Genomic DNA, 23,395 nt, shown 5'->3' on the forward strand with positions numbered 1-23,395 from the left:
GTATAGGCCCAGTCCAGTTAATCTCTCCTCATACACCAAGACTGGTATCCCAGGAATCAAATATTTTTTTTCCTCAGATTTGGCTTTAGCAGATATATCCTGCAGACAGCTCACTATATAACTGGGACAGCTCCTCTAATCCAGCCTTGGCAGTTTAATACGCTGACCAGATTACTTTTCTGATTCTCAGTATAACTGAACCATAAATGTAATCCCTTAAAAGTAGAATACTTGCACTCCTAGTATTGTATTCATCGAGGCCTGTAAATCCGCATTCATTAAATACAGAAGCGAGCTTTCAAAATTTACAACCAATGTCACTTTCATCACCTCTGCGATCAGTGCTGTTCCAAATAAAACTATTTATTCCAAACTTGGTCATTTTAATATGATGATCAATTAGAATGATGGTCAATCTAATTCTGTAAGGGTTTTGAGTACAAATGCTGGTGCTGTAACTGTCAAAATGTTTAACTTAAGTTGGTTCTCAATGTAGACATTAGCCAACTGAGATTGTCACCTTCGGAGTGTAGGTAACACAGCAAATTATCTGTGCATGGCAAGATCTCCCAAAAAGGTTTGATTGTAACTACATAACCAACATGAGACTAAAAATAGATTAAATGATAAATGAGTGTGTGGACATTAGGAATACGTTATTTTAAATCCATTTGAGAGAACAAATGGTGTCTCAGTTTAATGTCATCCAAAAGATGGTACCTCTGACTGTGCAGGACTCCAGTACTGCACGGGATGATATCTAGGGTGACATGTTGGCATTGATAAAACACCACAGTCAGGCACGGTAGTGTAGCGGTTAGTGTCTGTAAGGAGTCTGAACGTTCTACCCGTGTCTGCGTGGGTTTCCTCTGGGTGCTCTGGTTTCCTCCCACATTCCAAAGATGTACGGGTTAGGAGGTTGTGGGCATGCTATGTTGGTGCCGTAAGCCTGGCGACACTTGGGGGCTGCCCTCAGAACGCCACACAAAAAGATGTATTTCACTGTGTGTTTCGATGTACATGTGACAAATAAAGATATCTTAGTTTCTGTGATATTATTGTTCAACTTCTTCAACTGCTGGCAGTTGAGGCTGAAGGGCCTGCTTTTATATTCCTTTCATCAACGAGAAGGACTGAGTACTAGGAAGGTTCTCACTGTCTGTAAAGTGTTACTTTATGAACTAGTAAGATTTTACTACAAAGAAAAAACCACTCTCTGACATGTTAGTTGCTGTGCTAAGGTTTACATCTTTCTCCATTTGTTAAGTTTGGGGGGAAGCTTGAACCTGACTCAGGGAATACTTCGTTCATGCGAGGGCAGCACAGTGATGCAGCGAGTAGATCCAGGTTCTTTCCTGACTTCCAGTGCTATGTGTGTGGAGTTTCCTTGTTCTCCCTGTGATGCCTGGGTTTCCTCTGGGGACTCCACTTTGCTCCCACATCTCAGGTTGGTAGGTTAATTAGCCATTGTAAATTGCCCAAGGGTATAGGTAAGTGATAGAAAATAGGGGAAATTGTGGGAAGAATTAGTTACAGGAAAAATTATTGGGGAAAAATGATTCGTATAAACTCGATGGGCCAACTGTTGTAAGGAAATATGGAAATATATAGAATTGAACAAGAAGCAAGTAGACACAGAAATATACATTAGTGAGATTGGGAAGCATTTCACTGCCTGGCTTCACATATTCATGTGCCTTTATTTCCACTGCCTGTGATATTCAGTCCATCAGAACACCAACTGATGAATTAACATCGGCAAGATGTTGTCATTGTAATCCACTTCCCAAAAGCAAAGCGTGCCTTTTCTTTAATACAAAGCCAAAATGTTGTAGATGCCAGAAATGCCCAGCAAGACAGCAGGCATCTAAAGAGAGGCCTTTCAGACTCAACGCTTGAGTTCAGCTCTTTCAGATAATGATTTTGCTCCCTTTAGACCAAAGTTTACTTGTCCCATTGTCACCTCCCTTCACCTTTCAGCATCAGCATTTAAACCCTCCTGCCTTCTGTCCTCTCTTCTTTCCCTTTCTCTACCTCTTAAGACATTTTAATCTCTAACTTTTTCCAATTGGGATGAAAGGTCATGGACATGAATCATTAACTCCCTTTCTCTCCCATATGCTGCCTGACCCGATAAGTATATCCAGCATTTCCTATTTTTATACCAGAGTGGTGTAACTTACCTTTAAAGTTGGGTCTAATTCTTGCATCGTATCCTGATGTCCTTCCCATCAGCTTGTCCAGGAAGTCTGACGGAGACATGGGCGGAGTACGGGTCCTCGAACCTACTATTTCCTTTGTCGTCACCAAGCTGAAAGCAAACACACAAACCCGAAGTGAAAGATCCAATTGGTTGAAAACATTATTTCATTAGGGAATGAGGCCATTCAGCCCATCGTGTCTATGCCAGTATCTAACAGAGCTATCCCACAAGTCTCTTTCTCCTTTCCCTGTAGCCCTGCAATTTATTCTCTCATACATCCCCATTTATCGCTTTTGGCACTTTCCACACCTTTGTCACATTTCCACTTATCCCAGTAACCTTTCAGAATAAGAATCAGAATCAGAATCAGGTTTATTATCACTGACTTGTATGTCATGAAGTTTGTTCCTTTGCAGCAGCAGTACAGTGCAAAGACATAAAAATTACAATAAATTACAAAATAAATAAATAGTGCAAAAAAAGGAATAACGAAGTAGTGTTCATGGGTTCGCGGACCTTTCAGAAATCTGACGGCGGAGGGGAAGAAGTTATTCCTGAAACATTGAGTGTGGGTCTTCAGACTCCTGTACCTTCTCTCTGATGGTAGTAATGAGAAGATGGCATGTCCCACATGGTGAGTGTCCTTAGTAATGGATGCCACTTTCTTGAGGCACTGCTTGTTGAAGATGTCCTCGATGGTGGGAGGGTTGTGCTCGTGATGGAGCTGGGTGAGTCTACAACCTTCTGCAGCCTCTTGTGATTCTGTGCATTGCAGTTCCCATACCAGGCAGTGATGCCACCAGTCAGGATGCTCCCCAACATACATCTATAGAAATTTTCAAGAGTCTTTGGTGACATACCAAATCTCCTCAAACTCCTAGCAAGGTAGAGCTGCTGGCGTGCCTTCTTCGTGATTGCATCAAAGTGTTGGGCCCAGGACAGATCCTCCAAGATGTTGATGCCCAGGAACTTGAAGCTGCTCACCCTTTCCACCGCTGACCCCTCAATGAGGACTGGTGTGTGTTCTCCCAACTTCTCCTTCCTGAAGTTCACAATCAATTCCTTGGTCTTGCTGACGTTGAGTGTGAGGTTGTTGTTGCTACACCAATCAACCAGCCGAACTACCTCACTCCTGTACGCCTCCTCATTGCCATCTGAGATTTTACCAACAACAGTGGTGTCATCTGCGAACTTATAGATGGCGTTTGAGCTATGCTTAGCCACACAGTCATGAGTGTAGAGAGAGTAGAGCAGTAGGCACCTTGAGGTGTGCCTGTGTTGATTGTCAGCGAGGAGGAGATGTTATTACCAATCCCCACTGACTGTGGTCTCCTAATAAGGACGTTGATGGCTCAGTTGCAGAGGGTGGTACAGAGTCTACAGCCCTCTGCTCAACCTCTTGAAAGTATTCAGAGACCTCTGAATACTTTTTAGGTTGTTAGAGACCCTAAGTCTCTAACAACCTAAAACATCTGTAACGGTCACTCACAAGAAAACTCATTTTGACTACACACAACCAGCCAATAATATTTTTAATCAAGTTTAAAGATAAAAATGCTAAGGTTGTTAAAAGTTAGAGCATTTTAATAGTTTGTTAAAAATCCAAGCATTTCCAGCTTTACAAGCTAACCTGAATTTTAATTATTAAAGCAATACAAATTTACTGGTGGATGCTTTCTCCAGATTAATATGACGTATGGCACTGCTTCTGGGAGACCTATTTGGGAATGTAAGGTTTTATTTTTGCTGTTGCCAGATACATTTCAACTTCAAGATTATTATCTATGATCCAATTACGCATTTCAGATTTGTTGAGATTCAGCAGAGAGAAAGGATGCTTGCAAATGAAGATACTCTCAGAAAGACAACCACATTTCATCACCTGAAACTATAGCTTTGGGAACTGTTCTGGGGCAAAACATTGGCAAAACCTGAGCAGGACTGAAATGATCTTAAATTTCACACCGGCACAGTTGTATAGCAAATGTAGCTTCAGCTGCTTTCTTACCAGTATGTTTGTACCAGTTTGCTTTCAGCTCTGAAATTGGGAAGCCTCTAGTTCCTGGCATCTCATATTCCTTCACGGCAATGAAGGAGGCCAATCTGCCCAATGAGTCTATACTGGCTCTCATCAATCCCATTTTCCCCATTCATTTCCCTGTAACCCACTCTCATTCACATGCCCATCAACTCCTGCCAATTGTCCTATCACCCATCTAAACTAGGGGTAATTTATAGCAGCCAATTCTCCTACCAACCTGCTTGCCTTTGGGATAGGCAAGGAAAGTGGAGGTCCAGGGGAAAACACCTGGGGTCACAAGGAGAATGTGCAGAGTCCACAAACCATGGCACGTCTGTTATGAGGTGAGCCAGAAGTTGTAGGTCAGTGCAATCAAGTTGAACAGATCCTAGAATTTTGAGGGAACTTGAGGAGGAAATCACGGGGGATCTGGCCATGATATTTCAATGCCCTGTGGATAGTGCCAGAGGATTGGAGAGTGGCAAATGTTACCCCCTTGAGCAACAAAGGGAGGGTAAGTCCGGTGACCTCAGGCCAGTCAGTCTAACTTTTATAAATGTTGATCTGGGGCAGGATTAATAGCCATCTAGAGGGAAATGGATTAATTAAGGCAAGACAACTTAGATTCGTTAAAGGAAAATTATGTGTAACTAATTTGATAGAATTCTTTGATGAGGTAACATATAATGAGGGTAATGCAGTCAAATGAGGTGCAAATGGACTTCCAGAAGGCTCTTGATTAGGTGCCACATAACAAACTTATCAGCAAAGCACATGGCATAAAATGGACGTTGATGGCATGGATACAAAGTTGGTCAAGTGGCAAACAATGGAGGAATATGGTGAATGGCTGTTCTTTGAACTAAAGGGAGGTAAATAGTGTCATTTCCAATGGATCAGTATTAGGGACATTGCTTTTCTTTCAACCTATATTATTGACTGAACCTGGGAGTGCAAGGCACAATTTCCACATTTGTGGATGACACAATCCTTGGCAGTATTGTGAACTGTGAAAATAGTGATCAATTGCAGCAGGACGTAAACAGGTTGGTAGAATGGGCAAATGCATGGCAGATGAAGTTTAATGAAGGGACATGCGAGGCGATGCATTTTGGTAGGAATAATGAGGAGAGGCGTTATGGAATAAAGAATACTGTGTAGTGGTTGCTACCGCGGAATAAAACAAGACTCTACTCGGAGGATTGCCAAACAGAACTGGTTTATTTTCCCGCCTTGCGCGGGCCCTTTAAGGGGGAATGTTCCCGCCCAAAACAACCGGCAATGACGTAAGTCCTACGTCATCAGGACTTTCCCGCGCGCGGGTTCTCCCCGTCGCTCGGAAAGACGAGGCCCGCCACCATCTTGGGCCTCGTCGCTCCGATGCCGCGCGACCCGACTGCCGAGCCGGTTCGCCCGACTAGACGGTGAGTCGCCACACAACCCCCCCCAGAACCGGCAATATAGTCCCCAAGGTCTGTGGGCTGTGCCAGCTGCCGCTTAGGGGGGCGGCCTCTGCGTTGCGGCGTGGCAACCTCGACAGGCTGTTGCAGATCCAAATGGGCCGGTTTGAGGCGGTCCGCCGTGAAAACCTGTTCCCTGCCTCCAATGTCCAAAATAAAAGTGGATCCGTTATTCCGTATGACTCGGAACGGTCCCTCATATGTTTGTTGCAATGGCGCCCGAGGTGTGCCCCTGCGAACGAAAACAAACTTACAGTCCCGTAGTTCCTTGGGCTGGCAGGATGGGGCTTGACCATGCCGTGAGGTGGGAATCGGGGCCAAGGCGCCAAGCTTCTCGCGCAGTCTTTGTAGGACTGCTGGGGGTTGTTGCCCTTGGTCCCAAAGGGCAGGTATGAAATCCCCGGGGACAACTAGTGGCGCCCTGTATACAAGCTCAGCTGACGAAATGCGGAGGTCTTCTTTGGGGGCAGTGCGTATGCCGAGCAGGACCCAAGGCAGCTCATCAACCCAGTTAGGACCCTTCAGGCGGGCCATCAAGGCCGATTTCAGATGGCAGTGAAAACGTTCCACCAACCCGTTTGATTGAGGATGGTAGGCCGTGGTGTTGTGCAGCTGCGTCCCTAGCAGGTTCGCTAATGCAGCCCAGAGACTGGAAGTGAATTGGGTGCCTCTGTCTGAAGTGATGTGGGCCGGAACGCCAAAACGTGAGACCCAAGTTGTGAGCAGCGCCCAGGCGCAGGAATCAGTTGTGATGTCAGTCGGGGGGTTGCCTCAGGCCACCTCGTGAACCGGTCCACGATGGTAAGGAGGTACCGGGCTCCTCTTGAAACCGGCAGAGGGCCCACGAAGTCGACGTGTATGTGGTCGAATCTCCTACGGGTAGGCTCGAACTGCTGTGGTGGGACCTTGGTGTGTCGCTGGATTTTTGACGTCTGGCAGTGCGGACAAGTCCTGGCCCACTCACTGACCTGTTTGCGCAGGCCATGCCAGACAAACTTGCTGGCGACCAGTCGGACAGTAGATCTGATGGACGGGTGCGCCAACCCATGTACCGAGTCAAAAACGCGTCTCCGCCAGGCTGCAGGGACTATAGGGCGGGGCTGACCAGTCGCAACGTCGCAAAGTAGGGTCCGCTGACCTGGACCAACCAAGAAATCTCGGAGCTGCAGACCAGAGACTGCGGTTCTGTAGCTGGGCAGTTCGTCGTCGGCTTGCTGTGCGTCAGCTAGGGCCGTGTAGTCGACACCCAAGGATAGGTTGTGGATGGTTGGTCTGGAAAGTGCATCAGCAACGACATTATCCTTTCCGGAGACATGTTGGATGTCAGTTGTGAACTCGGAAATGTAGGATAAATGTCTCTGCTGACGAGCTGACCAGGGATCGGAGACTTTGGAGAAGGCAAAGGACAGAGGCTTATGATCGGTGAAAGCGGTGAAAGGCCTGCCTTCTAGAAAGTATCGGAAATGCCGGACCGCCAGATACAGCGCTAGAAGTTCCCGATCAAAAGCGCTGTACTTCAGTTCGGGCGGTCTAAGGTGCTTGCTGAAAAATGCCAAGGGTTGCCAGCGGCCTTCGAGTAGCTGTTCCAGTACCCCACCCACCGCGGTGTTGGACGCGTCTACCGTGAGGGCAGTCGGGAAGTCAGTCCTGGGGTGTACCAGCATCATGGCGTCTGCCAGAGCGTCTTTGGCCTTAACGAAAGCAGCCGCAGCCTCGTCAGTCCAGGTGATGTCCTTGCCCTTACCAGCCAGCAGCGAGAACAGAGGGCGCATGATACGGGCTGCTGCAGGGATGAAACGATGGTAAAAGTTGACCATCCCAAGGAATTCCTGTAGGCCTTTGACTGTGTCGGGGCGGGCAAAATGGTGGATAGCATCCACCTTGGCGGGTATGGGTGTTGCCCCGTCGCTGGTGATTTTGTGGCCGAGGAAATCGATAGAGTCAAGTCCGAATTGGCACTTGGACGCGTTAATTGTGAGGCCGAAATCGCGGAGGCGGGAATACAGCTGGCGGAGGTAGGAAAGGTGTTCCTGGCGGTTATGGCTGGCGATCAGTATGTCGTCCAAGTAAATGAACACGAAGTCCAGGTCTCGGCCTACCGCGTCCATCAGCCGCTGGAAGGTCTGCGCGGCGTTCTTAAGGCCGAACGGCATCCGAAGGAATTCGAACAGGCCGAATGGGGTGATAATCTCAGTTTTGGGGACGTCATCCGGATGGACCGGGATTTGGTGGTATCCCCTAACGAGGTCCACTTTGGAAAAGATGCAGGCCCCGTGTAAGTTCGCTGCGAAGTCCTGGATGTGAGGGATGGGATAGCAGTCCGGGGTGGTGGCCTCCACCCTCCGGTGGCTTTGGGGACCATGTGCAGGGGGGAGGCCCAGGGGCTGTCTGGCCTGCGAACAATCCCCAGCTCCTCCATGTGACGGAACTCTTCCTTTGCCAGGCGGAGCTTGTCTGGAGGTAATCGTCGTGCTCGGGCATGAAGGGGTGGCCCTGTGGTAATGATGTGGTGTCGTACCCCGTGTGTGGGCCTAGAATTTGTAAACGAAGGTGCCAAAATCGATGGGAATTCGGCTAGGAGTTTGGCGAAATCGTCGCCAGAAAGGGAAATGGAGTCCAGGCGCGGGGCTGGTGGGCTGATTTCTCCCAGGGGATAGGTCCGGAGAGTGCTTCCTTCGCAGGTTGACTAACAGGTTGTGGGCCCGAAGGAAATCGGCTCCTAGGAGTGGTCGGGCGACGGTGGCAAGGGTAAAGGTCCAGGTAAAACGGCTGCCGCCAAAGTGTAATTGAAGCGTACGGGTGCCGAAAGACCGTATCGTTGTACCGTTGGCAGCATTGAGTAGAGGACCTGGTGGCCCGTCACGAGTGTCGCGGCCTGTCGGGGGCAAAATACTGACCTCTGCTCCAGTATCAACGAGGAAACGCCGTCCAGATTTCTTGTCCTGAACGAAGAGGAGGCTCTGTCGGCGGCCAGCCGCCGTAGCCATCAGCGGCGGCTGGCCCTGGCGTTTCCCTGAAACTTGCAGGGTGGGCGGCATCGACGGGCCTCCGCATCCCACCTCTGATGGTAGAAGCACAGCTGGTCACCCGTGTCGTCGTCTGCGTTCCTGGGACGTGGTTGCTCGGTTGCTGGGGCCGGGCGAGGCGGGCGTTGGGCTCGCGGCCTGGTGATTTGACTGACGGATGAACCGCTCTCGCGCTTGGCCCTCCACAGGACATCTGCCCGGGCGGCCACCTCACGGGGGTTGCTGAAGTCGGCGTCAGCTAACAACAAGTGGATGTTGTTGGGGAGCTGTTCGAGGAAGGCCTGTTCGAACATCAGGCATGGCTTGTGTCCCTCGGCCAATGCCAGCATCTCATTCATTAGGGCGGATGGGGATCTGTCCCCCAGGCCATCCAGATGAAGCAGGCGGGCGGCGTGCTCACGGCGGGAGAGACCGAAGGTCCGGATCAAAAGGTCTTTGAAAGCCGGGTACTTATCTTCCTCCAGAGGCGACTGGATGAAGTCTCCAACCTGGGCGGCTGTCTCCTGGTCCAGAGAGCTAACCACATGGTAGTACTTCGTGGAGTCGGAGGTGATCTGCTGAAGGTGGAATTGCGCTTTGGCCTGGTCAAACCAGACGCTGGGCCGAAGTGTCCAAAAGGTGGGCAGCTTGAGGGCCACTGCGTTGGCTGCTGCGCTGTCGTCCATTTCGCGGGTCCAAAAGCCGTTTGGACCGTCGGGATCACCAATGTAGCGGTTGCTACCAGAATAAAACAAGACTCTACTCAGAGGATTGCCAAACAGAACTGGTTTATTTTCCCGCCTTGCGCGAGCCCTTTAAGGGGGAATGTTCCCGCCCAAAACAACCGGCAATGACGTAAGTCCTACGTCATCAGGACTTTCCCGCGCGCGGGTTCTCCCCGTCGCTCGGAAAGACGAGGCCCGCCGCCATCTTGGGCCTCGTCGCTCCGACACCGCGCGACCCGACTGCCGAGCCGGTTCGCCTGACTAGACGGTGAGTCACCACAACTGTTTTAAAAAGGATGCAAGAGTAGAGAGACCTGAGAATGTGGGGCAGGTTGAGAAAACAGCTAATCAGAAATATATAATTCTGGGTTTCATCAATAAAGGCAGAGAGTACAACAGCTGAGAAGTCATACTGGATCTTTATAAAACACTGGTCTGATTGATCTTTTACCTGCACCAACCCCCATTTCCCTGGATTTCCTTAATAAATGAACATGTGGGAATTATTGCTCAAATGAACACTGAAGCTTCCTCATGACTTTAGTAACTGGAGTAATGTGTTCATTTCTGGTCAGCTCACTATAGTAAGGATGTGAAGGTAGTAAAGAGGTCAAGAAAAGCTTTACAAGAATGATTCCTGGGATGAGGGATTACAGTTACAAGGATAGATCAAGAACAGCTGGCACTGTTTTCTTCAGGGAGGAGAAGGGTGAGGAAAGATCTGATAGAAGGATATATAATGATGAAGGGTATCAACAGAGAGGATAGTGTGAGGCTGTTCCTTTTGTTGGTGGGTCAAGTACTAGAGGTTGCAGGTATAAAATGAGGGGTAAATTAATTAAGAGCAATGTAAGGAAAAATTTCTTAACACAGTGTGTATTTTTGGAAACAGTAGCGTACTGCCTGCAGATATGGTGGAGGCAAGTTCCAATGTGGTCTTCACGAAGAAATTAGTTAAGTATATAGTGGGGGAAAATTTGAAAAGATATAGAGGAGTGGGTGGCGATTTGGACGAAGGACTTTCCCTGGCATAGGACTGTTACAGTGAGTTCCTCCGGTATAGGCAGACACAATGGGCCGAATGGTCTCTTTCTGCGCTGCAACCATTCAATGATATTATGAATACTTGTCTCCACTGTGTCTGGCTTGGCTGAACATGGCTCAGGGAATAACTTCTGCTTCCCTTTACAGATATCTGAAACATAAGGAAAAGAAGCAGGAACAGGCCATTCGGCCTGCGTGCTTGTTCTACCAGTCATGGCTAATTTTTTACCTCAGCTTCAGCCCTCTCAAAGATCTGACAGAAATTCAAATCTGACTTTAACAGAGCAGCATTTTTCTGCCCAGACCCTTTAAAACTTTCCATACCCATTATCATTTGCTTTTGCTCCATCACAACTCATTCTGATCTTATGTTCAAATGGGCTCACTGTCTCCTGAGTTTAATTCTTCTGTTTGGCTCTTTGTTCCTTCCCTGCTCTCTCTGATCCCTCACTGACCCCTTGTTGTCTCGCTCACTGAGTCCTTGCTGACCCCTTCGCTGACCCCTCACTGCACCACTCACTGACCCCTCGCTCCCCATCCTTGCCCCCCATTCACTGCCATTCATGGGAGATTGATCTTTTACCTGCATCAACCCCCATTTCCCTGGATTTCCTTAATCATTTATTATCATTAAACATTTGGGAATTATTGCTCAAATGGACACTGAAGCTTCCTTATGACTTCAGAATAGGGGCCTGAGTCATGACAGTGTTCAGGAAACACTTGGATGGTGAGAGAGATCAGCTTGTTGCAGTTGTTAGGGAACAATTGTGGTTTAACCTGAAAAACTGGAACTTGCCTGTGAGAAAGCTGTTGTTCTAAACTCCTATCTCTCATTTTCCTTACTATCTCAAAGTCTTTCATTTTCTGCCTTAAAGAACCCCCAGTAACTGGATATCCAGCTTCTTGGGTAGACAATTTCATACTCATTTGAAATGGGCCATGATTGAGTCCCTGGACCTTATGGAGTTGACAATAGAGACAAGGATACTCAGCCTCTGTGCAAACCCAAGATCTTTGCCACACAATTTATTTGGCGGATAATATAAAATGATAACGGACGAACTGCTCCTCCGACTTGCCCAGGTACCACTAGAAATGTGCGGCCAATCCAGGTTATTTGTCTGATATTGAGGGGACTTTGCCAGTCCCAGTCCCAACCAGTTTATTCCATTCGACATCCAAGATCTCAGATTTTGTCTGGTGATTGATAAACCAGTGCATGCTTGTTGTTTGCCCAAGCAATGGTGTCGGGGTTAGAACATAGAATATAGAACAATACAGCACAAAGACTGGCCCTTCGGCCCATGATGTTGTGCCAAGCTAATTAAACTCATGACATCTAATCCCTTCTGCCTGCACGTGGTCGACATCCCTCCATTCTCTGTCTATTCATGAGCCAATCTAAAAGCCGCTTAAACACCTCTGTGGTATCTGCCTCCACCGCCACCCAGGCACATTCCAGGCACCCACCATTCTCTATGTAAAAAGACTTGCCTTGCACATCTCCTTTAAACTTTCCCAACCAAGGTGAAAAACACATCCAGTTCATCCAACCTCTGGTTATAGCACATGCCCTCTAATCCATTAAAAGGGCTTCAGGTGCTGGCAAGTGTTTCTAATTTAGCAGACATTGAACAACGGCAACAGATTGGAGAGAACAGACACCTTAGGCTTATGACTCCGCACAGGAGGACTCGGTAAAGAGGTTGAAAGTAAGAGCAATTTCTTTAAAGCTTTAAAACTTTATTTATACAGCATGGTAACAGGCCCTTCCAGGCCAATGAGTCTGCACTGCCCAATTAAACCCATGTTAACCTACCCATACGTCTTTGGAATGTGGGAGGAAATCGGAGCACCCGAAGGAAACTCACGCAGACATAGGGAGAACGTACAAACTCCCTACAGACAGCAAAGGGAATTGAACCCCGATCGCTGGCACTGTGATACTGTCACGTTAACTGCTACGCTACACTATGGTGCTGCCATATCCTTCCTGTATCTTCTGGCAGCTTGGAAGATCTTCCAAACACATACCCAGAAGGCAATGGGAGCAGGATGCAATGCCACAAGTTTCTACTGACCTCACTTGAGTAATGAAGTTATATTCATCCATTTGTGCCACCAAACCTCAGCACCACATCCCTGTCATAGAAAATAGAACAGTATAACACAGGAACAGGCCCATCAGCCCACAATGTTGTGCCGAAATAATTAAGCCAATGACACCTAATCCCTTCTGCCTGCAAAATGTCCATATCCCTCCATTCTCTGCACATTCATGTGCCTATCTAAAAGCCTCAAATGCCTCTCTCGTATCTGCCTCCACCACCATCCCTGGCAGCGCATTCCAGGCACCCAGCACTCTCTGTGTAAAAAAGCTGCTTTGTACATCTCCTTTGAACTTTCCCCATCTCACCTTAGGAGGAACCAAGGTGAAAAACAAACCAAGTTTGTCTAACCTCTCCTTATAGCACATGCCCTCTAATCCAGGCAGTGAACTGGTAAACCTCTCCTGCACTTCTCTTGCAAGGTCTTTATAATTTTCATCTGTCACCCCCCACAAAAATGTTACCACCTTAGCAATCAGTGGCTTCATCTGCTTCCAGGAAGAAATACATAAAGTGTCTTGCCACAGACATGAACCTACAATGTATCAGGTATAAAGTGTCATTTACTAGACCTAACAATTCAATCTAACTTTCATTATCTTCAGAGTTTCAGCAGGACTTCACATTTTGCAATGTCTGAGGAATTAGTGATACTGTTTGCAGGTGCCTGCCGTGACTACTTTGGATCTCTTCTGCAGCTTATGCAAGGCATTTTGCTGGGCTGACCTAATCAGCAATGTTTGTGTCGCTGTTCTGTAAATCCATTAAAACTGGAGAGCTTGGTATTGTAATGACTCTTCAAGTTGAACCTCCAGCTACCTTCACTTCAGAATTTAGCAGAAATTCAAACCTGTGTTTGGTAAAGCATTATTTTTAGAGTCATAGAGTTATTCAGCACAGAAAAAGACCATTCAGCCCAACTGGTCCATGCTGACCAAGATGCCCATCCAAGCTAGTCCCATTTTCCAGATAACGAGGGCCGTGGCTTGGAGCGAGAAGCGGACTCTCGATGCGAGAAGTAGGAGCCATATAACGAGGTGAGTGTCGGGACCCAGTATTTCCAGGTATTTCCAGACAATATAAGAGGCACAGCTGTGAATTGTTAGGTGATAATTGATTAGGAAATTAGCCAATTGGCAACAACCAATAAAAAGAAGGTAGAGTCAAGTGGTGTGGCTATAGTTGGAGTGGACTAGCATTAGAGTGGTGGGAGTTGAGGCTTTGGGTCAAGTGGTTCCAGCAAGAAGAGGCTAGAGTAAGTTCCTGGTAAGTTTCTTTCATTCTTTGTTGATTAGTGCCTTGCTAAAGTAGTAACAATGGATCCAGGGTCAGTGGTGTGTTCTTCCTGCCAAGTGTGGGAGATCTCAAGTCTCCCTGACAGCTCCATCTGTGGGACATGTATCAGCTGCAGCTCCTTATAGACCATGTTAGGCAACTGGAACTGCAGCTGGATGACCTTTGGTTCATATGGGAGAATGAGGTGATAGATAAAAGCCACAGGGAGGTAGCCCCACCTAAGTAGCGGGTAGCTGGGTGACTGTCAGGAGAGGGGAAGGGAATAGGCAGGTAGTGCTGAGTACCCCTGTGGCCATTCTCCTCAATAGCAGGTATACCACTTTGGGATATTACTGGGGGGATAACCTACTGGGGAAAGCTGCAGTGGTCAGGGTGCTGGCACTGAGTCTGGCTCTGTGGCTCAGAAGGGAAGGGGGGACAAGAGGCCAGCAATAGTGACAGGGGACTGTATAGTTAGGGGAGCACAGGAGATTCTGTGGACAAAAAAGTCTCCTGGATGGTATGTTGCCTTCCAGGTGCTGGGGTCAAGAATGTCTCAGATTAGGCCCACAGCATTCTAAAGGGGGAGGGTGAGCAGCCAGAAGTCATGGTACTCATTGGTAGCAATGATGTAGGTAAGAAAAGGGATGTGATCCTGAAAGTGAATATGGGGAACCAGGTGGGAAGCTGAAAAGCAGGACCTCAAGGATAGTAATCTCTGGATTGCTGCCTGTGTCATGCACCAGTGAGGGTAAGAATAGGATGATTTGGCAGGTGACTGTGTAGCTGAGGAATTGGTGTGGGGGCAGGGTTTCAGATTTGTGGATCATTAGGATCTCTTCTGGGGAAGGTACAACCTGTACAAAAGGGATGGGTTACACCTGAACTGGAGGGGGACCAATATTCTTGCTGGTGGGTTTGTTAGGACTATTGGGAAGGGTTTAAACAAGTTTGGCAGGGGGATGGGAAGCTGAGTGATAGGTCAGAGGATGGGGCAGTTGGTGTACAGGTTGATGTAGTGTGTAGAGAGATTGAGGAAGGATAAGGAGTTGATAGAGCAAAATTGCAGTCAGTTGGATGGATTAAAATGTGCCTATTTTAATGCAAGATGCAGGAACAAGAGTGATGAACTTAGAGCATGGGTCAGTACAAGGAACTATGATGTTGTGGCATTAGAGACATGGCTGTCCATAAGGGCAGGAACGGCTGCCAGATGTTCTGGGGTTTAGATGTTTCAAAAGGGACAGGGAGGTAAAAGAGGGGGGAGTGGCATTGCTAATCAGGGATAGTATCACAGCTGCAGAAAGGGAAGACGTCCTTGAGGGATTATCCACTGAGTCAGTGTGGGTGGGAGTAAATCAGAAACAGAAAGGGAGTGATCACACTATTGGGAGTATTCTGTAGGACCCCCCAGTAGCAACAGAGACACTGAGCAACAGATCGGGAGGCAGATTTTGGAAAGGTGCAAAAATAACAGGGTTGTTGTCATGGGTGATTTCAACTTCCCCAATATTAATTGACACCACCTTAGTGCAAAAGGTTTGGATGGGGTGGAATTTGTTAGGTGTCCAGGAAGGATTCCTGACACAATACATAGAGGCCAACTAGAGGAGAGGCCATTCTGGATCTGGTACTAGGCAATGAACCTGGTCAGATGTTGGATCTCTCAGTGGACGAGCATTTCATAGATGGTGACCACAACTCCCTGACCTTTACCCTTGCCTTGGAGTGGGTTAGGAACAGACAGTATGGGGAATTGGGGGAGGGGGAATTATGATGCTATTAGGAAGGAATTTGGGAGTGTAAATTGGGAGCAGACGTACTCAGGGAAATGCACAATGGAAATGTAGATCATCAACCCTTTGACCTCTCTCTGACCCCTCGTTGCCCTGCACATCCAAGCTGAATGGTAGTATAGGGGGCAGGCACAGTAGTGTAGTGGTTAAAGTAACAATATTACAGTCCCAGCAACCCAGGTTCAATTTTGGTCACTGACTGTAAGGAGTTTGTATGTTCTGCCCATGTCTGCGTGGGTTTCCTCTGGGTGCTCAGGTTTCTTCCCACATTCCAAAGACGTACTGGTTAGGAAGTTGTGGGCATGCTATGTTGACTAATAAAGATCTCTTGTATAAAGAAACCTGGCTCAGTACAAATACCAAATTACTTAAAAGAGCATCTGAATAAAGTGCAAGTGGATGAAAGAGTTGACCAGGATCCAGTTATGTTTGCAGGTGGGATTATATCTCCAGGCACCAATGATTAACATGTGGGTTCTCTGGATTATCAGGATTGCTAGGATGGATAATCATGCCTGATACAGATCATGTACCTTGATTCAGCTGACACTACAGGATAAAAGGCCTTGTTATAGTTCCACAATCTTGGCATGTATCAAACACCTTCCAACAAGTGAAGTACTTTTGAAGGTGAGCCATTTATGTAATGTGTGGAGAGCTGTAAACAGTTCAGCTGATTAAAACAGAGCTCTACAGAGTTCCAGATTTTTTATACCTAGTCATAGATTTATACACATGGAAATAGGCCCTTTGGCCCAACCCATCCATACTGATATACCTGAGCTCGTCCCATTTGCTTGCATTTGGCCCATCCTATCCATGTACCTGTCCAAATGTCTTTTAAGCATTAATTGTATCTGTCTCTACAGCTTCCTCTGGCAGCTCATTCGATACACCCACTGCCCTCCATTTGAAATACTTGCCCCTCGGGTCTCTTTTAAATCTTTCCCTCTCATCTTAAACCTATGCCTTCTAGTTCTAGAGTCTCCTATCCTGGGAAAAAGACAGTGACCATTCACCTTATCTAGGCCCCTCAATTTTATATACCGCAAAGCTCACCTGTTGGCCTCCTATCTCCAGGGGGATAAAAAGCTCCAGCCTATCTAGTCTCTCCTTATAACTCAAGCCCTTCAATCCAGGCAAAATCAGTCTTTTCTGTATGCTTTCCAGCTTAATGACATCCTGTTGTACAATAAGATGGCATCTTGACTTCACAATCTACCTCGTCATGGCCTTGCACCTTATGTCTGCCTGCAGTGCACTTTCCCTGTAACTGTAACTCTTCATTCTGTATTGCTATTGCTTTTCCCTTGTACTACCTCAATGTACTGATGCAGTGAAATGATCTGTGTGGATGGCACACAAAACAAAAGCTTTTCACTGTACCTCAGTACACGTGACAATAAACCAATTTACACTTTTTCTAATGCTAGGCACACAGGTCTCCAATATCTTGTACAACTGTTACATGATGTCCCAACTCATGTACTCAATGTCCTAACCAATGTAGGCAAGCATACCAGATGCCTTCTTCACCACACTGTCTACCTCTGTCACCAACTTCAGGGAACTGTGCTTGTATCCCTATGCTTCTGTTCTACAATACTTTCCAGGGCCCTGCCATTTGTGATGCAAGTCCTGCCCTGGTTTAACTGCCCAAAAACTTGAGCCCTATCTGCAGGGAAGTTAGCTGATTTCAAATGAGGGAACTGCAGAGATTGGCACTAGTGCCCATGATATATTGAAGGAAAAAAGGACCATTTTCCAGCCCCCAGCTACCTTCTGGTAGGCAGTGGGGTAGTTACTTGTTCTTTCCCCAGAAGTTAAGAAGGCTTCTAACACCTTGTGTAAGGGGTAAATAATCTGATGATTGAGAGGCCAAAATACATGGACCTTCCAATAATGTACTACTGATTCTCTAGGAGGACAAAGGCAGGACTGGGATTTCAGATCAAGCCAGGAAACAACTGGGATTGATCTTCCAAACATGGAAACCCCACCTACACTGGGGTACACTGTACACTTGAAATAAGATGAGTGGGTCTGCAGGCAAGAACTTGCTGTGTCCTCCAGGATTCTCTGGTTCAATTTGTGGGAGGTATGCTTTTAAGGCCAATGTAAATAATTTGTGGGCACTTACCAAGCTTTAATTCAGGAAATAAACCCAGACACTTTGAAAGGTCATTAGTTTTTAAATGATTTGTAAATTTGGCCAAGAGGGATTGGATTTGGGGGGCAACTCCAACAAATGGTGGGGTCCTAGGGAGTACTGAGGAACAGTCCAATATTCCCTGGAGGTGGCAGCACAGGTAGATAGGTTTGGCCACAGCTGGACAACTGTACATTCCTAGTCACACACTAAAGGAAGGATGTGATTGCACAAGAGAATACAGAAGAGATTCAACAGTTTTTTGCCTGAGATGCAGTGCTTCAGCTATGGGAGAGACAGGATAGAGTGGGTTAGTTTTCACTGAAGCAGATGAGGCTGGGGGGGGGGGGGGGTGGGAATAAAGATAGAGGTTCACAATTGACAGTATACAGAGGGTAGATAATAGGAAACTCTTCTTCCACCCCCCCCCCCCCAGAGCAGAGGCATCTAAAACCAGTAGGAATGGTTTAAAGTAAGGGGTAGGAGATTTAGAGGGGAAATGAGGCAGAATATTTTCAGCCAGAAGTTTGAGGGAACCTGGAACACACTCCATGATGTGGTGGTGGTGGAGGCACACTCTCACAAGCTCCTAAACTGGCAAAGCATAGAAGGCTATAGACCAAGTGCTTGAAAATAGGGTTAGAATGGATGGATATTTGATGGTATGCACAAACACAGTGGGCCAAAGGGCCTGGTTCTGTGCCGTACAACTCCATGACTCTCACCAGGTAAGTTTTATGACAACCCAACAGCTTCACTGTCACCAGCCCTTTTTAATTCCAGGTAATTTAATTAACTGAGCTGAAATCCTTAACTGCAGTGATAGAATTTAAACTCGTATCACTGAGTTTGTGCCATTTATCTACACCTCTGGATTAATAGTGAAGCAATTTAGCTGCTATGGTATTGCAGTAAACAAAGGAAATGTAGGATGTGCTGAAGCTCAATACCCTTATCATAATCAAAGACCCCACCCACCCAGGTCATTCTCTCTTCTTTCATCAGGTAGAAGATACAGGAGCCTGAGGGAACATATCCCTGGGCTCAAGGACAGCTTCTACCCCACTGTGATAAGACTATTGAACGGTTCCCTTATACAATGAGATGGACTCTGACCTCACGATCTACCTTGTTGTGACCTTGTACCTTATTACACTGCACTTTCTCTGTAGCTGTGACACTACTCTTCTGTTATTGTTTTTACCTGTACTACCTCAATGCACTCTGTACTAACTCAATGTAACTACGCTATGTAATAAATTGACCTGTACAATTGGTATGTATGCAAGACAAGTTTTACACTGTACCTTGGTATGAGTGACAATAATAAACTAATAGCAATAGCAATAGAATGACAGTTGGGTTGTTTTCTCTGGAGCAGCAGAGGCTGAGGGGAGACCTGATAGAAGCTTATAAGATTGAGAGGCATCTTTTTGAGATTTGAGAGGCATCTTAGCCAGTATCTTTTTCCTGGGGTTGAAATGTCTAACATTAGAGGGCATGCATATAAGTGAGAGGGGGTGAGTTCAAAGGAGATATCTGGGGCAAGATTTTCAGAGTGTTTAGAACATGCTGTCAAGGGTAGTAGTGGATGCAAATATGGTAGTTGTTTAAAAGGCTCTTAGATAGGCACATGACTGCAGAGAACAGAGGGATATAGACAATGTGCAGGCAGAAGGGAATAGTTTAGTTAGGCATTTAATTACTAGTTTTAATTAGTTTGGCACAACACCATGGGCTGAAGGGCCTGTTCTATCTTCTGGAGGAAAAGAAGCCTAAATCATGTTTTTAAAAAAAAATCGGCAATGGCAGTTAGCATAATGCTCTTACAGCAACCTGGGTTCAATTCTAGCCACTATCTGTAAGGAGTTTGTATGTTCTCCCTGTGTCTGCATGGTTTTTCTCTGGGTGTTCCAGTTTCCTCCCACATTCCAAAGACATACAGGTTAGGAAGTTGTGGGCATGCTATGTTGGTGCTAGAAGTGTGGCGACACTTGCGGGCTGCCCCTAGAACACTATGCAAAAGATGCATTTCACTGTTTTGATGTACATGTGACTAATAAAGAAATCTTATCTTATTTCAGAGCTGCAAATTCCACATATTGTGTTGTTGGTGGCTTATTTCCAATGGGATGCAAAGGTTCATACCCAAGGCCTGCAACCCATTGATTCTGCTCCAACCATACAAGCCTAGTGTCAAGACTACAATGGGACCCCCAGCACCCAGCAGGATGGATGCAGTCCCAACATCACTCATGTTACCAGCCCTGTCTAGGACTAAACTCTCACTAAAGGATGTGATTACATAGAGGAAACTCACCAGGATGTTGCCTGGATTGGATGACTTTAGTTATGGGGAGAGATTGAATAGGCTGGGCTTGTTTTCCCTGGAGTGAAGGAGGCTAAGGGATGACATGGACACAAGAAATTTTGCAGATGTTGGAATCTGGAGCAGCAACACAATGCTGGAGGAACTCAGTAGGTCAGGCAGCATCTATGGAGGGAAATAAACACTCAATGTTTCCCCTTTCACCTGGACTTGCCCATCACCTGCCAGCTTGTGCTTCTCCCCCTCCCACTACCCTTTTATTCTGGCTTTGCCCTCATCCTTTCCAGTCCTGATAAAGAGTCTTGGCCTGATACTTTGACTGTTTATTTCCCTCCATAGATGCTGCCTGACCTGCTGAGTTCCTCCAGCAGTTTGTGGTGTAAGGAATGATGTGATAGAAGTATATAGGATTACAATGGGGTAGATGGTCAAAATCTTTTTCCTATGGTAGAGATTTCAAAAGGTTTAAGGTGAGAGGTGGGAATTTTAAAGGGGACTTGAGTGATAAGTTTTTACACAGGGAGTGTTTGATATCTGGAACACATTGCCAGAGGTGGTGGTGGAATCACACTTATTAACCCTGACCTGTATGATGTGAAATTTGTTTCAGAAACAATCACTACACTTGAGGCATTTAGACAGACATAAATAGGCAAAGCATACTAGGAGCAACACACTCCTCCTATGCCCACACAGGCAAAACATAGTATGATACAGTCCTAATGCAGGCAAGTAGGATTAGTGCAGATGGGCAAAAATGATCGGTATGATCATGGTTGGCCAAGGGGCCTGTTTCTGTGCTGCATGACTCAGACATGCTTGAACTTGCATAAGTACATGGAGGGGTGGGACTTAGAGGGATATGGGTTGAATACAGGAAATTGGGGCAAGATGGATGGGCAAGGTGGTCGGCATAGGCTTCTTGGGCAGAAGGGCCTCAATCCATGCTGTATTTTGGAGACCTCTCAGACAACCTCTTGCACAAATAACATGTTCCTGTGAGTTCTGCTCTTTGGGAGCACTCTTCCATTCCTATCCAACTGGAAGAGTGCTTTAAGAGCTAGCTGCCAGATCACAGCTGTTAGGCTAAATGCCAAAAGCCATGATATTTTGTTATTAAAAGATCAATAGGGTAGCACATCACTGAAATTGACACTGGTGTTACATGGGGAAACCTAACAACACTATACTGCTTTCATCTACTCTACTCCCTATACACTCATGACTGCATAGCCAGATTCTGCTCTAACTCCATCTACATGTTTGCAGATGACACCACCATAGTAGGTCATATCTCAAATAACAATGAGTTGGAGTACAGGAAGGAGATAGAGAGATTAGTGACATGGTGTCATGACAACAACCGTTCCCTGAATGTCAGCAAAACAAAAGAGCTGGTCATTGACCAGGACAGGGGGTGGTGTACATGCACCTGTCTACATCAATGGTTCTGAGGTCGAGAGGGTTGAGAGCTTCAAGTTCCTGGGAGTGAACATCACCAATAGCCTGTCCCGGTCCAACTATGTAGATGCTGTGACCAAGAAAGCTCACCAGCGTCTCTACTTCCTCAGGAGGCTAAAGAAATTTGGTATGTCCCCTTTGACACTCATCAACTTTTATCGATGCACCATAGAAAGCATCCTATCTGGATGTATCATGGCTTGGTATGGCAATTGCTCTGCCCATGACTGCAAGAAACTGCAGAGAGTTGTGGACACAGTCCAGCACATCATGGAAACCAGCCTCCCCTCCATGGACTTTGTCTATACCTCTTGCTGCCTTGGTGAAGCAGCCAGCATAATCAAAGACCCCATGCACCCAGGACATTCTTTCTTCTCCCCTCTCCCATCAGGTAGAAGATAAGAAGCCTGAGGGTACATACCACCAGGCTCAAGGATAGCTTCTATACCACTGTTATAAGATTATTGAACAGTTCCCTTATATGATGAGACGGACTATTCACCTCACAATCTACCTTGTTATGACCTTGCCCCTTATTGTCTACCTGCACTGCACTTCTTCTGTAGCTGTGACACTTTACTCTGTATTCTGTTATTGTTTTTACCCTGTACTACCTCAAGGCACTGTGTGATGAATTGATCTGTACGAATGGTATGCAAGACAAGTTTTTCACTGTGCCTTGGTACAATTGACAATAATAAACCAATATCAATACCAATCTTGAAGAGACTTTTGCAACCTGTACCAAGGTGACCTCCAGTAGTATGCATTAGATTATTACACAGGTGTTGTACAGGGAAACCCAACAACATTGTTGCTATTGAAGATATTGATCTTTATGAGACTTCTACAACCAGCGTCAAGATGATTCACAATGGTCTTTTAGCACCATTAAGAGGTAGAAAAAACAATTTCTAGGCTCCAATACTACTAGTGTGCATTAGCTTGCAATGTTATTAGAATGACTAAGAATATTCCACTGCTGATCTTTATCCATTAGTAACACTTCACTTTCCAATAACCTGTTCCCTGGTTCTGTGCCCACATCAATCAAACAGAAATCCTCCACTTCAGTTGGAGGATTTATTTTAATTTTGCATTTCGATTTGTGTTGGTTATTGATGGGGCATGTTTTTCAATTTAATATCCTTTAAGAGACTTTAGTCTGTCTGGTTGATTCATTCCATTCATTTGTTTTTAATGTGTCCCTTATTTTATGGACTAAATCCTACTGTACAGATTTTCAAGCTTGTAGTATGTTTTCAGTCTAAGGTAGAGTCACTTACTCTCCTGATAGATGGGTCAGTAATTCATCGGCCAACTGGGATTGTCTCCAAGTTCAATTCCATTCTGCACTTAGCCAGCACAGCAGTCAGGATAATAAGACTGGCCTCAGGTCTAAAGATGATAAAACAACTCTGGGCTGTACTTGGTATTGGTATTGGTTTATTATTGTCACTTGTACAGAGAAAAGCTTGTCTTACAAACCGATCGTACAGGTCAATTCATTACACAGTGCAGTTACATTGAGTCAGTACAGAGTGCATTGATGTAGTACAGGTAAAAATAACAGTACAGAGTAAAGTGTCACAGCTACAGAGAAAGTGCAGTGCAATAAGGTGCAAGGTCACAACAAGGTAGATTGTGAGGTCATAGTCCATCTCATTGTATAAGGGAACTGTTCAACAGTCTTATCACAGTGGGATAGAAGTTGTCCTTAAGTCTGGTGGTGCACGCCCTCAGGCTCCTGTATCTTCTACCCAATGGAAGAGGAGAGAAGAGAGAATGACCCGGGTGGGTGGGGTCTTTGATTATGC

The 23,395-nt window shown here is 46.2% G+C and overlaps 1 protein-coding gene across 1 annotated transcript in view; it reads right to left on the bottom strand.

Moving 5' to 3' along the window:
* The window catches only part of glra3 (glycine receptor, alpha 3), a 179,238-nt gene that overhangs the window by 115,735 nt on the left and 40,108 nt on the right, over positions 1 to 23,395 (bottom strand). Inside the window, exon 2 of the mRNA XM_052019901.1 lies at positions 2,184 to 2,311. Coding sequence (XP_051875861.1) covers positions 2,184 to 2,311 — 128 coding nt within the window. The remainder of the gene's footprint in view (positions 1 to 2,183; positions 2,312 to 23,395) is intronic.

This window comes from Pristis pectinata, chromosome 7, assembly GCF_009764475.1.
Source record: "Pristis pectinata isolate sPriPec2 chromosome 7, sPriPec2.1.pri, whole genome shotgun sequence".
Taxonomy (NCBI): Eukaryota; Metazoa; Chordata; class Chondrichthyes; order Rhinopristiformes; family Pristidae; genus Pristis; species Pristis pectinata.